General features: G+C 42.4%; 1 protein-coding gene across 1 annotated transcript in view; it reads right to left on the minus strand.

Annotated features, from left to right (window-relative positions):
* Window positions 1-219: 219 nt before the first annotated feature.
* Window positions 220-17,029, minus strand: part of mlip (muscular LMNA-interacting protein) — a 40,746-nt gene continuing 23,936 nt past the window's right edge. Inside the window, exon 12 of the mRNA XM_053620157.1 lies at window positions 220-478. Within this exon, the coding sequence (XP_053476132.1) occupies window positions 311-478 (168 nt within the window). The 3' untranslated portion in view covers window positions 220-310. The remainder of the gene's footprint in view (window positions 479-17,029) is intronic.

Here is a 17,029-nt window from a genome sequence, read left to right on the forward strand (position 1 = left end):
AAAGCAAATAGTACAAAACAGTTTCTAAATTCTCTGATCCTCATAAATGCATTGCGATATAACAGCCTTTAAAAAGTGACATGCGTTTCTTGCTTACTTAATAAACAGAAATATTACATTAAAATCACATTTCCAAATAACAATGATATTGAACTGTGCGATTACACAATGCCAGAGGTTACATTTCGTACTTCCTTCCTTTCTTTCTTTCTTTCTTTCTTTGTCTAACACATTCTGTGTGAACACTTCAATATTACTATCATTGGTTTCCATTTTCACCCTTCATGGGCTTTACAGTGGTGGGGACACGTTATAGAGACATGCCTCTTGGCGATGGAGTGCTGTATTCCCTGGCCTGATTCTTCACAAGTGTTGAGCTTGACATACACTTCTCACGTACTTCAGAGGAATCCTTCTCCCCTTCCAAATCTCCTCTTCCATGAGGCTCATCCTTTGTGGACAACGTACTGCTGGCAATCTGTAAAGCAAGGCCTGATGTTATTGATGAAACGTCAACAATCAGTATTTGGGATGCAGACTCAACAGTTTTTGATTACTTAAGAAAACCTATCGATGGTGCTCTGTTAGTCAGTAAGTAATTACTGAAGTGCCACTCACGATCGATTGCCTCTTAGGACAAACATTGAGGCTCAAATAAAGTTGGTTTGAATGTAGACCTAAAACTTTCTCCAGAAAAGATGTATCAGTTTCAGCCAGCTGTGCTCAGTTGTCAAGAAAGTCTTGAATAATTAGAAATAAATATCCATCCATCCATCTTCTATACCACTTATCCTTCCTTCAGGGTCACAGGGAAACCTATCCCAGGAAGCATCAGGCACAAGGCAGGGTACACCCTGGACAATTTGGACATGCCAATCAGCCTACCATGCATGTCTTTGGACTGGAAACCAGAGTACCCGGAGGAAACCCCCGCAGCACGGGGAGAACAAGCAAACTCCACACACACAGGGCCACGGTGGGAATCGAACCCCCGACCCTGGAAGTGTGAGGCAAACGTGCTAACCACTAACCCACGGTGCACCCAGAAATAAATATCATTTATTGTAAATGTAAACGTTACCGTTTTATTTCTTGTGTCAATGAAGCAGTATTAGTGCAGTATAGAACTTATACTGTATCAGGTCTCCAAGTTCTCTCTTAACAGCATGACAACATAATAATTACTATTAAAATTCCTATAGATAACATTTATAGTTAAAAATATAACAGTAATGAAAAGCTATACGCACGACCCATTTCATCATTGGTCATTGTTCATTGGAATTCATAATCTATAGATATAATTGGGGATGAAAGTTCATTCAGTGACACCTACGTGCGTGTAGCGTGTTTGTTAAACAGAACAAAAGGTTCAGCAGGAGAGAAAGATTTATTATACGCAATCAGTGAACAGACAGCCTCACTTGAGGGCACTCAAAGACATGAACTAAGGCTTGTCAATCACACACACACACACACACACACACACACACGTTTATCTTAGTGTCCTTCTTTAAAAAATAAAAAAGGTAGGTTACCTCCTGGGGACCAGCCACATGTCCCCACAAGATCAGACGTCAGGTATTCCTATCCTTAGGGATGTTTGGTCACCACCAAGATATACAAATATGAGTGCACACACACACACACACATCCCTTTGGTGGCCAATACATATGTTAAGCAGGATAGTTCAGTGTGGTTCATCTGATTTTCAGTTAATAACATTCATTACAGCACAGGGAGTGAGATGAGGATACAAATAGACCAAGGAAATGAGTAATTAAATAGTGCTCATAAAATGTAATTATATGAAAAATTACAATTAACCTCTGTTCTAAATGAACCACAATCAGTGTGCAGCTATTAAAGAAAGGTATGAACGGGGAAAGGTAGTGGTTCCTTTAAGTTTTTCTTTTATTTAAATGTCATTCATTCATCTTCAGTACCCACTTTATCCAGGTAAGGGTCATGGTGGATCCAAAGCATATCCCGGGAACACTAGAGCACAAGTCAGCATACTCAAGTTTTTATATTCACTCTAAGCCTAGTGCTCTGATAGATCAATGACAGGCCTGTTTAATCTGGGATGGACTGGTGTTCCAGCCAGGGTGTCTTCATGCTCAGAGTTTGTTAGTGAAAATGAATGAATAAATGAAAAAGACAGTCTAATAACAACAGTAGTACGTAGATACGGGTCACTCCAGGAGAAATAAGGTTGTGGGTAAGCTTGGTGTTGTGCAAAAACACAGTGTTTGAATCACAGGGTATCCATGGACAATGAATAAGTCCTTAAATAGATTTAGGTACTTAATGGAACACCTGTGGTTACAGTCATGCTGATCCTACACACACACACACACACACCATCCACTTCATTAGGCAATACGTTTGCGTAAGTAACACTATCTATTACTTAATATAGTCAGTTATTTAACCATTCTCTGTAACACTAAATTCTTTTTGAAAAAACAAAAACATTTGGAAAGCTATTTTTTTCTTTTGACTGACACAATAATTCAGACACAAAATAGGCATGTTTAAAAAATATTTAATGGTGCCTAATACTTTTAGTGCATTTTTTTTTAACTTGTGAATATCTGATGCTTGGCTATTCAAGAATCCATTGCCTTTAAGAAACGAAACCCCTTTCCTCTGTTTCTCCCAGCAGAATAAATTAAGGATCAAAGCACTCTCAAAGTCTGGCTTGCAACTCAGTCTTTATGCTTAGGGCAGTGATCCAAATTAATACAGGAAAGTGATGAAAAATGTGAGGCAAGGCTTTGCGAGTAGATGCTTTTTCATTTATTTATCCATTTATCTACTAACTTTGGCTAAGACTTTTGGACAAGAGCAAAACATCCTGTTAGAGAAAACAGTACAGGTAATTGTAGGAGGATATTATTGGAACATCTGCCAACAATTACCATAGTACAACAAATTATGCATTTTAGGTTTGACAAACATCCTGAATGTAAGTAAACATGCTACATTAATGCATTAGATTGGGAAGTATGCCAAATGTATGAGCATTTCATTTTGTTTCCATGGCACATAGCAAATTTAATCGAGATATCATTGTTGATATTGTAGAGAAGAAACACATTTCAGTTAATAACAAACATCAAATTGTCTGTGCTAATTTACATTTTATTGGGCTTGGCATGAGATCCTGAAGGTGGAAGGACATTTGTAAGCATAGCTCTTCTTCTTTCTCAAAAGACCATCTATCAGCACAGTCATAAAATTACCAAGGGAATGAATGACACAAAGTCTGTAGAGTGGTTTTAAAACAACATGCTGACAGAGTTTATGTCTATCTGGCTCGAAATAAAATGCATTTACAGTTGCGTTTTCCCTCACTGACAACAATCTTTCTGGCAATGTTATGACTTACTGCCTACAGTTTGCGTAAAATGCCTTTACAGATAAACACAGTGATTAAGATATCAAAACATGTTTCGTGGTGGAGGCCAGCTCTTAAAAGCTTGCCACTTAGAGAACCAAGATACACGCTTGTAGTACTGCCATCTCATGAATTGTCTGTAAAAGCTCTTCCCTCTTATTTACTTCAACCAGTGTTTAATCACCTTGGCTGTGTGACATCACCAGTATGTGCCTATTCAGGATTGGGGATAATGTTGAAAAAGCCATGGATTTACACAAACAAATTTCATCATTTTGGCTTTAAATTCTGCATCTGCTAAATCGAGTGGAGGCTGATTTTCCCATTTAGTGGCATGACATATTCTGATTATACCATGTAAATATTGGGAGAAAAATTAAAGCTTTATATAAACTGCATGAAAGGATCATTATTCAGCATTTAACCAAAACCAGGAGCAGAACAAGTGTGGTGCAGTGCAGGGCCTGCGACCCAGGTGGGCCCGGGTGCTGATACCAATGTGCCTCTAATTGCTCACTCTGAACAATGGAAGTGTGAATAATGGCACTATCCAGCAGTTAAATGACTCCATTTAACCACTCTGGCTCACTCCTTCTGTATTTTATACGTACGCAAGAAACACCACATTAATCAACTTCATGGTTAACGTGTACTTTTCCATTATACCTAATGCATTGCAACTTTTTTGTGCATTATCAAATGTTGAATTTGAAAGATTATCCATGGTTTAGGGGGAGGTCTGGGAAACACTCATTAGATCCAATAGCATACGCCTAATTTCAAGTGATTTTGAAGTCAGTAATTATTTGGTCCAGTTATATTGCTTTATTTTTGTTTTGTGTGAAATGATTTGTTTCAGTCTACCATCCTACTTGGCATAAGTATCAGAATGCCATTTGATTATGAGATTATGAGTGGCACCCAAAACCAAAAAAGAGAGGAAAAAGAAAGCTCCTATGTTTTTTTATTATTATTGTTTTTTCCCTTCTCGTTTCTTGTCTTCCTCCTCTGGCTGATAAATCATAAATCATAAGGCATCATAACTTCTATTTTTCAACGATACCCTTTTTTCTCCCCAATTTGGTCATCTGCCAATTTCCACCCACCAGCCAGCTCGCTCCTGTCATATGACAGCAGCCAACCAGGGAGCATGAAGGCTAAAATGTGCTATGTCCAAAACATAGGAAGGTAGCCAAATGCATATTTTCGAACTGCTGCTCATGCTGCCTCACAGTGCAGCGTAACACACCCGGCGGAAAAACGCAGAAAATCTGCACTCTTCTGTATACATTGTGGGCTCATAGATGCCCACAATTTTCTAGTGTCACTGTGATTGACAGGAGAGACAGAGTATACCATCCCTCCCACTGAAAGAGTACAACAAATTATTTATTAAAGTGACTTAGCACATGTTGATTTGCACCTCTTTGGCTGGGGGTTCGAATCCTGTCTCTGCCCTGTGTGCGCAGAGTTTGTCTGCTCTCCCCATGCTTCAGGGGTTTCCTCCGGGTACTCAGGTTTCCTCCCCTAGTCCAAAGACAAGCACTGTAGGCTGATTGGCATTTACAAATTTTCTGAATGTGTGTGAGTGAGCCCTGTAATGGGTTGGCACCCCAGTTCCCCCATGACCCTGGGTAGGATAAGCGGTACAGAAAAGGATGGATGGATGGATGGATGGACTTTTAGTGAAAGGAAAGCCCACTGAATGGCATTCAAATGAGTGAGCAGCCTAACTGGCTTTGCTGTTATTTAGTCTTGGCTGCTGTGCCAGTATTTGAATATAGTGCTATGTTTTTTCTGTTTTTATTTTTTTTTAAAAAAAGCTTTGAAATAAGGCAACAGATGCAAAATATTGCACTAGGTGCAAATGCCATTATTTGTTTATATATGCGAATTATTTGTTGCTTAGTTGCATGTTTTCTGCTTTGCTATGAGAGTGTTCGGTCATGTTAAGCAGGTGTACATAGTACTACTGGCCATAACAAGGCAACCAGGTTACTGCTGGTTTATTAAAGGTGTGGGAGTATACACATGCAGATCTTTCCATGTATGCACGAGCTTTCAATATTTGGAAAGGCAACGTGAGTAGGGCCCAAATGGAATGCTTTCACTGGGGCTCATTGTGACCAAGTGGCAGACACTCTGCAGAAATCTGCAGTTTGAAAAAATGTACTAAGAGGAAAGCAATTTTTTTTCTGCAAATATTTGCTTAGAATTGTCAAATATCAGACCACTAATGGAGAAAACATCTTCCATAGGATCACTGAACAGATTTCATAAATCAACTTCCTTTAGCACATGCAGCGGTTGAAACCACAATGATCACAGACATTATTAGCTTTTAAAAATACTCATTATACAGTGCATCCGGAAAGGATTCACAGCACTTCACTTTTCCCACATTTTGTTATGTTACAGCCTTATTCCAAAATGGATTAAATTCATTATTTTCCTCAAAATTCTACAAACAATACCCCATAATGACAACGTGAAAGAAGCTTGTTTGAAATCTTTACAAATTTATTAAAAATAAAAAACAAAAAAAAGCACATGTACATAAGTATTCACAGCCTTTGCCATGATACTCAAAATTGAGCTCAGGTGCATCCTGTTTTCACTGATCATACTTGAGATGTTTCTACAACTCAATTGGAGTCTACCTGTGGTAAATTCAGTTGATTGGACATGATTTGGAAAGCCACACACCTGTCTATATAAGGTCCCACAGTTAACAATGCATGTCAGAGCACAAACCAAGCCATGACGTCCAAGGAATTGTCTGTAGACCTCCGAGACACAGATCTGGGGAAGGGTACAGAAACATTTCTGCAGCATTGAAGGTCCCAATAAGCACAGTGGCCTCCATCATCCGTAAATGGAAGAAGTTTGGAACCAGCAGGACTCTTCCTAGAGCTGACCGCCCGGCCAAACTGAACGATCGGGGGAGAAGGGCCTTAGTCAGGGAGGTGACCAAAAACCCGATGGTCACTCTGACAAAGCTCCAGCGTGTCTCTGTGGAGAGAGGAGAACATTCCAGAAAAAGAACCATCTCTACAGCACTCCACCAATCAGGCCTGAATGGTTGAGTGGCCAGACGAAAGCCACTCCTCAGTAAAAGGTATATGACAGCCCGCCTGGAGGACTCTCAGACCATGAGAAACAAAATTCTCTGGTCTGATGAAACAAAGATTGAACTCTTTGGCCTGAATGGCAAGCGTCATGTCTGGAGGAAACCAGGCACCAGTCATCACCTGGCCAATACCATCCCTACAGTGAAGCACGGTGGTGGCAGCATCATGCTGTGGGGATGAACTGGGAGACTAGTCAGGATCGAGGGAAAGATGAATGCAGCAATGTACAGAGACATCCTTGATGAAAACCTGCTCCAGAGCGCTCTGGACCTCAGACTGGGATGAAGGTTCATCTTCCAACAGGACAACGACCCGAAGCACACAGCCAAGATAACAAAGGAGTGGCTACAGGACAACTCTGTGAATGTCCTTCAGTGGCCCAGCCAGAGTCCAGACTTGAACCCGATTGAACATCTCTGGAGAGATCTGAAAATGGCTGTGCACCGACGCTCCCCATCCAACCTGATGGATCTTGAGAGGTCCTGCAAAGAAGAATGGGAGAAACTGCCCAAGAACAAGTGTGCCAAGCTTGTAGCATCATACTCAAAAAGACTTGAGGCTGTAATTGGTGCCAAAGGTGCTTCAACAAAGTATTGAGCAAAGGCTGTGAATACTTATGTACATGTGCTTTTTTTGTTTTTTATTTTTAATAAATTTGTAAAGATTTCAAACAAACTTCTTTCACGTTGTCATTATGGGGTATTGTTTGTAGAATTTTGAGGAAAATAATGAATTTAATCCATTTTGGAATAAGGCTGTAACATAACCAAATGTGGAAAAAGTAAAGCGCTGTGAATACTTTCCGGATGCACTGTATATCAAATACTCGGTAATCTCTTACAGCACTCTATCCAGCTCCTATCTAATACAAGATAATTTCCCTGAAGGTGCCATTACAACACAAAATCCGTATTACGAAAAAACCTGCTAAAATAGCCCTAAAATAGTCCTAGTATTCTAATCATGCAGACAACGCTGCTTATGGTCGAAACTTATTATTATAAAATAATGAATTACGTCAGTGTTCTTCATTTTTTCTCAATTCACAAAGGTTTTTTTTTGTTGCCAAAATCCCAATGGATTGAACCTGACCAATTTCAACAGTCGCATTGAAGCAAGAACAAAGGTTTTGATGTGCAGATATACACCAGGAAGGAGACAATTCGGATATACATAAAAGCAGACAGCCACATCAGAATGCAAGCTCAAAATATGGACTAGATATAAGAAGGAAGGAAAAAGAATAATGTAAAATCTGACAGTATATCAGCATTTTCCATTAGATGCTATGTGATGCAGAGGTGTACGTTATTGCAGGGCATAGATTATTAAGTTGGGTTCTTTACTTGCTAACTTGCATGAGTTTTTGATCATGTGTAAATAAATAAATAAATAAAACTATTGAATCATAGCTCTGCACATTGGCAACATTCAAAATGATTGATATTAATTCAATAAGGAGAAGTATAGAAAACCCCAAAACAGCTCCCAGTTGGTTTATGATGTTTCACATTTGAAGAAATTTGTCAGAAAGTGTGTTGTATGTATTAATGTCACACCAGGATCCGTCTGACTCCTGAATCCGCTAACACTTCAGTCTGGACTTTGGCCGCGTCCGAAACCGAATACTTACCTACTATATAGTAGGCGAAAAGCAGTATGCCAGCGGGGTAGTAAGTCCGAATTATCAGTAGGTGAGGGTGTACTGCTTCCGGCGAGATTTGGAGGTATGCAACTGATGCACACTACGTGAGTCAAACAATCCCATGATGCAATGGGACAGGTGCTGGCAAGCTCAGAAAGAAAAACGCAGAAGACAGCGTCGGATCTTTTTAAGTATTAAACCTTGGTTAAACAGGACTTGTTTAACAATACCCAAATAAATTGTTAACTTGTTTAAGATTTCACATGAAGGTCACTGTCATGAACCTCGAATCGGCACGGAAGCAGGAGCGGGCGGCAGGTGTAGAGCGTGGTATCGGGAAGTACAAGAAACGTAGTCGTAAGACAGGCAAAGGTCAAGCGATCGGACGAACAACACAAACGGGGTCAGGCAGAGAGCGTAGTTGAAACTGGAAACAAGGGTCGAGGATCACAAGAAGATAAACTAGCTAGAACGGCTTGGTATCGCAGAGAAACGAGTTGACTGAGCGTATACTTCGCATCGATTCTGGGTGAATGACTTCCCTAAGTACTAGCGGTGAGAGTGTGTGTGTGTGTGATTGGTGCCAGGTGTGTCTGATCAGAACTCCGGGGATGGTGAGCGTATGCGTGCATGAGAAGTGAGTGTTGTATCTTGGGAATTTAAGTTGTGATCTGACTGAGCTGTGACAGAACCCCCCCCAAAGGGCTCACGCTGGGAGCCGAGTTCTTTCTTGGCCTCCCCCGGGGTCGTGGACCAGGGAGATCAGGATAAGTTGCGTGAAAGTCTTTAGTAAGCTGTGGATCCAGTATATCCTGCTTGGGAACCCAGCATTGTTCCTCAGGTCCATAACCCTCCCACTCGACCAAATACTCCAGCTTGCCTCTCCTGTGTCTGGATTTGAGGATGTTCTTGGTAATTAGGGTGTTCTTTGCGGCGGCGATCTGCTTTGCGCTTGTATGTGTCTGTGGTCTCTTTCAGGCGTCGGTGGGTGTCGGCCCAGACACGCTCGCTACGTTCAAACCATTGGTCAACGGCAGGAGCTGCGGTGGGAGTCAAGTTCCACGGGAACAGTGGAGGATGGTAACCTAGTACGCACTGGAAAGGAGTGAGATTGGTAGCCGAATGACGTAGTGAGTTCTGGGCGTACTCGGCCCATGGCAAAAACTTGCTCCAATCCTCTGGGTTATTGGCACAGAAAGTACGGAGGAATCGCCCTAGTTCCTGATTGATTCGTTCAACTTGTCCATTGGCTTGTGGGTGATATCCGTAGGTGAGATTCACTGTTACTCCCATCTTGGTCATGAAGCTGGACCACACTCTGGAAGTAAACTGCGGGCCCCTGTCACTGACAATCTCCTCCGGAATGCCGAAATATCTGAACACATGCTGGAATAGAAGTTCGGCTGTCACGAAGGCAGTGGGGAGAGCAGCTAATGGAATGAAACGTACGGACTTGGAAAACCGGTCCACTGTGACTAGAACTGTGGTATTTCCTTGGGATCTTGGCAAATCCGTTATGAAGTCTACGGATGTGTGTGACCATGGGCGTTCGGGTATGGGTAAAGGCTTGAGCCTCCCAGCTGGGAGGGTCCGAGGTACCTTATTCTGTGCGCAAGGTGAACAGGATGTCACCACCTTGTGTATATCTCTCTCCATATTGGACCACCAGTACTTCTCCTTTAGGAGATGGTATGTGCGCTGTGCCCCTGGATGCCCTGTACCGAGTACCGTGTGTGCCCAGATGATGAGTTCTTGGCGGTACTCTTCGGGTACAAATAGTTTGTTCGGGGGACACTTTACGGGTACTTGTGACTGGGGAATCTGCTCTAGCTCCTGGTCCAGATCCCACTCTAGTGCATTGATAATACATGATGGATGGATGATATACTCTTCATGCTCGTTGACACGTTCTGTGGGGTCGAGACGAGACAGGGCGTCAGCTTTTATGTTCTTGGACCCTGGTCTGTAGGATAACGTGAAGTGAAATCTGGTGAAGAACAGGGCCCATCGGGCCTGGCGGGGTGTGAGTCGCTTTACAGTGCGAAGGTACTCCAGGTTCTTATGGTCTGTGAAGATGACAAAGGGATGTGTAGCCCCCTCTAACCAGTGTCTCCACTCCTCCAGCGCTAACTTAATTGCCAAGAGTTCACGATTTCCCACATCGTAGTTTCTCTCAGCGGGGGAAAGCTTTCGCGAGAAGAACGCCACCGGATGGAGCTTTGGCTTCTCTCCGAATCGCTGGGATAAAATGGCTCCTACCCCGGTTTCTGACGCGTCCACCTCCACTATAAATGGTCTGGATGGGTCCGGATGTTTGATGATAGGTGCAGTAGTGAAGGCTTTCTTGAGCTTGTCAAAGGCGGTTTGGGTGGTTGGATTCCATGATAGACGTTTGGGTTTCCCCTTTAGCAGGGATGTGAGGGGGTTGGCGATGGCACTGAAATTTCGAATAAACCTTCGGTAGAAGTTCGCGAACCCCAGAAACCTCTGTAGTTCCTTAATCGTCGTGGGTGGGGGCCAGTTTACTACTGCCTGGACCTTTTCTTGGTCCATGGAGATCCCCTCGGGGCTGATGATATATCCCAGAAACGCAATGGTGGTTTTATGAAATTCACATTTCTCAGCTTTGACATATAACTGATGACGGAGCAGTCGTTGTAGAACTTGGCGGACGTGGTGAACATGTTCCTCCCAGGAGTCAGAATATATTAGAATGTCGTCTATGTAGGCGATCACATGGCATCCCAGCATGTCACGCAACACGTCGTTGATTAGACATTGGAAGACCGAGGGAGCGTTGGAAAGCCCATACGGCATGACCTGATACTCATAGTGACCTGAAGTTGTGCTGAACCCAGTCTTCCATTCATCTCCTTCCCGAATCCGCACCAAGTTGTATGCACTGCGTAAGTCCAGCTTCGTGAAGATGGTGGCGCTGCGCAATTGTTCCAGAGCGGCTGGTACTAGAAGTAGTGGGTAACGGTACTTGACGCAACACCGGTTTAGTCCTCGGTAGTCGATACATGGTCGTAAACCTCCTCCCTTTTTCTCTACGAAGAAAAACCCCGCGGATGCTGGAGAAGTAGATGGTCGTATATAACCTTGGTGCAACGCTTCCTGAATATACTCCTCCATGGCTTTTTGTTCAGTTACTGTTAACGGATAGACTCTCCCTCGTGGTGGTGTAGTGCCTGGAAGCAAATCGATTGCGCAGTCGTAATCTTGATGAGGAGGTAATCCACTAGCCTTCTTCTTACTGAATACTTCCATGAGGTCGTGGTAAACACTGGGGATCAGAACGTTGTCCACCTTGTCAGGGCTCTCAACGGATGTGGATGCTACGGAGATCACAGGGACTTGGAGACAGTGATTGATGCAGTGAGCTGACCAGCGAGTGATCTCCCTTTGATTCCATGAAATTTGTGGGTTGTGATGTTCGAGCCAAGGAAGACCGAGAACCACTGGATGCCATGCCGTCACAATGACATGGAACGTAATTTTCTCCTGATGAAGGGCGCTGGTTCGGAGATTAATGGGTTCAGTGCATTGGGTGATTAAACCATCTCCAATGGGGGCTCCATCTATGGCTTGGACACGGCGGGGGGTGCTGAGCGGACGAACGGGGATGTTATATTGGAGTACGGTCTCTTGGTCAATGAAGTTCCCCGCCGCTCCAGAATCGATCACCGCCTCCAAAACACAGGAAACGCTTGAGTATTCTAATATCACTGGTAATACGAACGCAGACTGAACTGAGTACTGGGCAATGGGTTCTAAACTCACCCCTGGCTGAGGTTGTTTGGCAGTTTTGGTTTCCCCTCGGGTAGAGCACTGTTTGAGAGGGCATTGTTGCACGAAGTGGCCCCTCTCGCCGCAGTAGAAACAACAATGTTCACGGCGCCGTCGTTCTCTCTCCTGCATGCTCACCCGAGTCTGTCCCAGCTGCATGGGTTCACTAGGGCTCTCAGATGCTGGTGCTTCCGCCTCGCTGCGTATGGAGCGGCAGCTCCGTAGTAAACGATCCAGGCGTATGAGTGAATCGAGAGTCAGCTGATCATCGCGGCACGCCAGCTCCGTTACGATATCGGCATTTAATCCCCGGCGAAACATAGTCTTTAGAGCGGGTTGATTCCATCCGGCCACAGTACGAAATTCAAGAGCGTAATCCGCCACACAACATGATCCCTGCGTCAAGGATAATAATTCCTCCCCAGTCTGCCGGTTGTCTGGAGAATGATCGAATACAGTGTGGAAGCGTGATGTCAGCTGATCATACGTGCTGATGACGTTCCCTTCCTGTTCCCATTCCGCGGTGGCCCAGAGGAGAGCTCTCCCGGTTAAGAGTTCCATGAAGTGGATTATTTTCCGATTCTCCGTCATGTCTGGGTACGTGGAAAAAAACAGGGAGCACTGGAGTAAAAAACCTCGGCAACGTGCCGGATCTCCGTCGTACTTCTCCGGCGCTGGAGTGGGAGGTAAGCATGTGGTCGGTGCCGTAGAAAGCTGCGGGGCTTGGTTTAGCCGAGCTACCTGCTCAGTCAGGTTTGCGAGATGGTGATCATGGTCACTAATCATCCGGCCATGTCCCTCGATGGCTTGCGGCCAACGGGGATCTCCCGCTGCTTCCATTGGAAGGCGAAGTATTCTGTCACGAACCTCGAATCGGCATGGAAGCAGGAGCGGGCGGCAGGTGTAGAGCGTGGTATCGGGAAGTACAAGAAACGTAGCCGTAAGACAGGCAAAGGTCAAGCGATCGGACGAACAACACAAACGGGGTCAGGCAGAGAGCGTAGTCGAAACTGGAAACAAGGGTCGCGGATCACAAGAAGATAAACTAGCTAGAACGGTTTGGTATCGCAGAGAAACGAGTTGACTGAGTGTATACTTCGCATCGATTCTGGGTGAATGACTTCCCTAAGTACTAGCGGTGAGAGTGTGTGTGTGTGATTGGTGCCAGGTGTGTCTGATCAGAACTCCGGGGATGGTGAGCGTATGCGTGCATGAGAAGTGAGTGTTGTATCTTGGGAATTTGAGTTCTGATCTGACTGAGCTGTGACAGTCACAGGAAGGTCACATAACAATGGTAACATGGCAGATGTAGTATGTCCAGGATTGTAGTCATAATACAATCACATACTGATTAGTACGTACTGTTTCAACTGCAATGCAGTACGTACTGTCATAGTATGCGATTTCGGACGCAGCCTTTGTCACTCTCATGTTCACCTTCCTACAAACACACACACACACACACACACACACACACACACACTTTTCATTGTTACCCCATCACTCACCCTCTACCATTTTAATGCTTTGTCAATCCATGTTGTGTCTCCAATCTCTGAGTCTTCTATCCTGCATCGTTTCTATGGGTCTTGTTTGTTTTGGACTCTCATTCAAATTTAGCTGTATTGCACTGTTTGCTTGTGCATTGATCCCTGCCTGTTTAATTACGTGCTTTGCCTGCTTGTTGATTTGGTTTGTCATAAAGAATCTAGCACTTATGTCTACTTGTCTCCACTGTGTTTGGTTTCAGTGAATTTCCATACAGGTAACAGGTAACAACACACCATGTCAATACATTACAATGAAGAAACATCATGTCATAGTAATTATTATAGGCTTAGATAGATATAGAATTTCCTGGATTCATTAGGCCTCAGTAATAATTTTGTTGAATAATGTTGTGTGTAAATGTTTTCTGAGGCCAAACCAAACTTTTCCTACCAGATTTATAAAAGTTTCTGTAACACTGATTTTCATTCTCATGTTCACTCAAAACTAACCAAGCATGTTCTTGGCTCAGCTGATTTGCATTTAGTGATGCCTACTCCATTAAAAAGCTCACTGAAAGCTGAAAACAACAATACAATGACTACTGTACAGTAAGTGGTGGAGATGGGTTACTCGATCCCAGACTTGGACTCGAGTCTAATTATGAATGAATTCGGACTTGTCGCACACTCTGGTAAATTTGTACTCGAACTTAACACGAACTCTGTAATTTTTCCGAATACGGTCGAGTCCGCGTCATGTATAACATGAAAAGAAAGATAAAAAATAAAATAAATAAAAAATAAATAACAATATAAACAAACATCCCACTTCTTCCGGAAGTTCCAGGAGGCTCCTGTATAGTGACAGCAGCTCTTTGACAGCCGCAAATTATGTAAAATATCCTGGAAATATATATATATATTTTTTTGAGAGCAAGTGAGAGACCACAGAATTAATAGTATGAGCAGGGAGCGAGAGCGTGACAAAGAGCATATCCTGATTGGTCTCTCTTTCTGCTAGCTAGGCCTATCAGATTTCTCTGTGGGCAGGCTTTAAAGTCGACCTCTCTCTCTCTCCCGTCAGTCCATCCATCAGTTCAGTATCACTCTAGCGTCATGGCAGAGTGTCCAAAAAAAAAAAGAAAAAAGAAAATACAAAACAATCTTCACCCCAGACTACACTAAAGTGTACCCCTGCTTCACAGTGGTCAGAAATAACTGTTTTGCAAGTTTTCAACAGCAACTTTTCGATTGCCCACGGTGGGTTAAATGATTGTAAAAGATATGTTGAGGTGAGTTTAACAGGTGTCATTTGTTTAAAGTAGCTGGCTAGCTGCTAAGGAGCTACTCTGTTGATGTCCTACGTAATGAGACCAAACTCCCTGTAATAATGTAATTGTAATAGAATAAAAACATGACTGAATGAGTTGAATATAATGTAATAGTACATATTAAGTACATATTTTAATGTGACATATATATATATATATATATATATATATATATATATATATATATATATATATATATATATATATATATATATATATATATATATACACATACACACACACACACACACACACACACACACACACACACACACACAGGAGTAGGTGTGCTCTCCTTTGAAATGTATTAATTTTTGGGGAGATAATTTAACATGCCATCTTGACTGGTTTTAATTTGACAGACTACCTGGCAGCTTTACAATAGTGATAGTTTCATTTCAACACAAAAAGATTACAGCAAAGTTATTAAGGATTGGAGTCAAATCAGTCTGTTAAGCTTGGACTGCAAAAAAAAAATGGATTTAAGCCAACAGAAAGTTAATAGTCTAAGAAGACAGCATCACTCCCCAGATCAAGTCTGTGCTGTTCCAAAGAGGGAGGCAGATCACACAGATTTATAGCATGGGAGCAAGTGTTATATCGAGACATAACCAGCAGAATTCTTGTTAGTGGGCATCTTTCAAAAGCAGTCCACATACACTGCAGTGTTCATAAAGGTTGTCAGTTATCACACATTCTCCTTGTTGTTTGCCGCTAGCTCAGAACTTGAAAGGGACCGATAGATCAAAGATTTGGGAATTCCAGGAAGTGATAAGTTGATAGTTACTGTAGCTGTATATTATATGAGGGGAGACCCAAGAATTTCTGGAATTGTTAAAAAAAAAAGTGATTAAAAAAAAACTTACAGCATTTCTCCTTTAATGCCCTTCAAAGTACTCTCCTTGTGATCTGGTACACTTGTCCAAGTGTTTCTACCATTTCTGAGGCTTTCCCAGGTGGTCTATTCCACCACTTCTCCAGACGTTTTTCTCCTGATGCTTTCCCTTATACGTCTATGCACTTCAGTGTAAAATTGCTTAGGTACGCTCGCCAAGTGCACACACCACATTAAAATTCCAGGTATTTTTGGGTCCCCTTCATATATGGACGAAACTGGCTAGTATGGAGGAGCTTTAGAGGCCAAATGAAACAGAAGCAATTCTGAAGGTCAGTTCTTTTTCATGATGGAGACCTCAACATCTTGTGGCATTTTAGGAAGTCTTATTCTTATTGCAAGATGTTTACATCGACTCAAACACCAAGCTGAACATTGAAGTATTATTACAACACTAAAATAAAATACAACACTCCACATGGAATTTAAAAGAAAAAAGACATATGTGTGCCTGCTTCAAGTGCAATATTATACAGTATCTTCAGTAGTTTAAAATGGAACAGCAAATTTGATTAAGCTGAGTATCAGAAAGCAACTTCAGCCTTGTTCCTGGCCAGGGTCATGATGCACTCTTGGGGCTCTCTGCCCTTGGCCAGGCTGTAGTGCTCCTGAGATTGTCCAGCAGTGTGGCAAGAGCCCTGTGGGCTACCATGACTGCCAGAGGGAAGGTCCATCAATTACCAGCACATTCAAATGAAATTCAACTACATCACTCTTGTGTGTTTGAATTAGTTTGAATATCTCTTGGGCTTAGGTTGATTGGGGAGTTGGGGAATAATATTAAATTAAAAGATAAAAAAAAATTGCATCATACAGGAACCCGGAGGACAGACCTTTTTTTTTCTTCTTCTTTTTTTTTAAAGAAATTAATTGACATGTTTTTGGCAAAAAATTATTATTAGTTGTTGTGCAATTTGTTGTAAAGTTACATAATAATTCCAATAAAAAATGACTGACTTCATATGGAAGTTTAGTGCAAATAATGGACATTGGAAACTAGCTCAGCTAAAAAATAAATAAATAAACAAAGAGGCACGTTGTCATGTATAGATATGCATAAAAGTTCTTGTGTTGCACCAAGAAATAGAAATATTTGTAGGAATGACCCATTACAAAAACAATATTACATTATATACAATGTAATAAATCAGATTATGCCTACATGTGACACCACACACACACACACACACACACACACACACACACATTATGGAAACTTCAGAGTAGCCTAAAATGTTTTTAGGAGGTTGGAAGAAACCAGAACCTGAAGGAAACAACCCACACAGGCACAGGAAGAACATGAAAAACTGCACAGTCAGCAACGTGAGCTCAGGCTTGAACCCA

Source organism: Ictalurus furcatus, chromosome 3 (genome assembly GCF_023375685.1).
Source record: "Ictalurus furcatus strain D&B chromosome 3, Billie_1.0, whole genome shotgun sequence".
Classification (NCBI taxonomy): domain Eukaryota; kingdom Metazoa; phylum Chordata; class Actinopteri; order Siluriformes; family Ictaluridae; genus Ictalurus; species Ictalurus furcatus.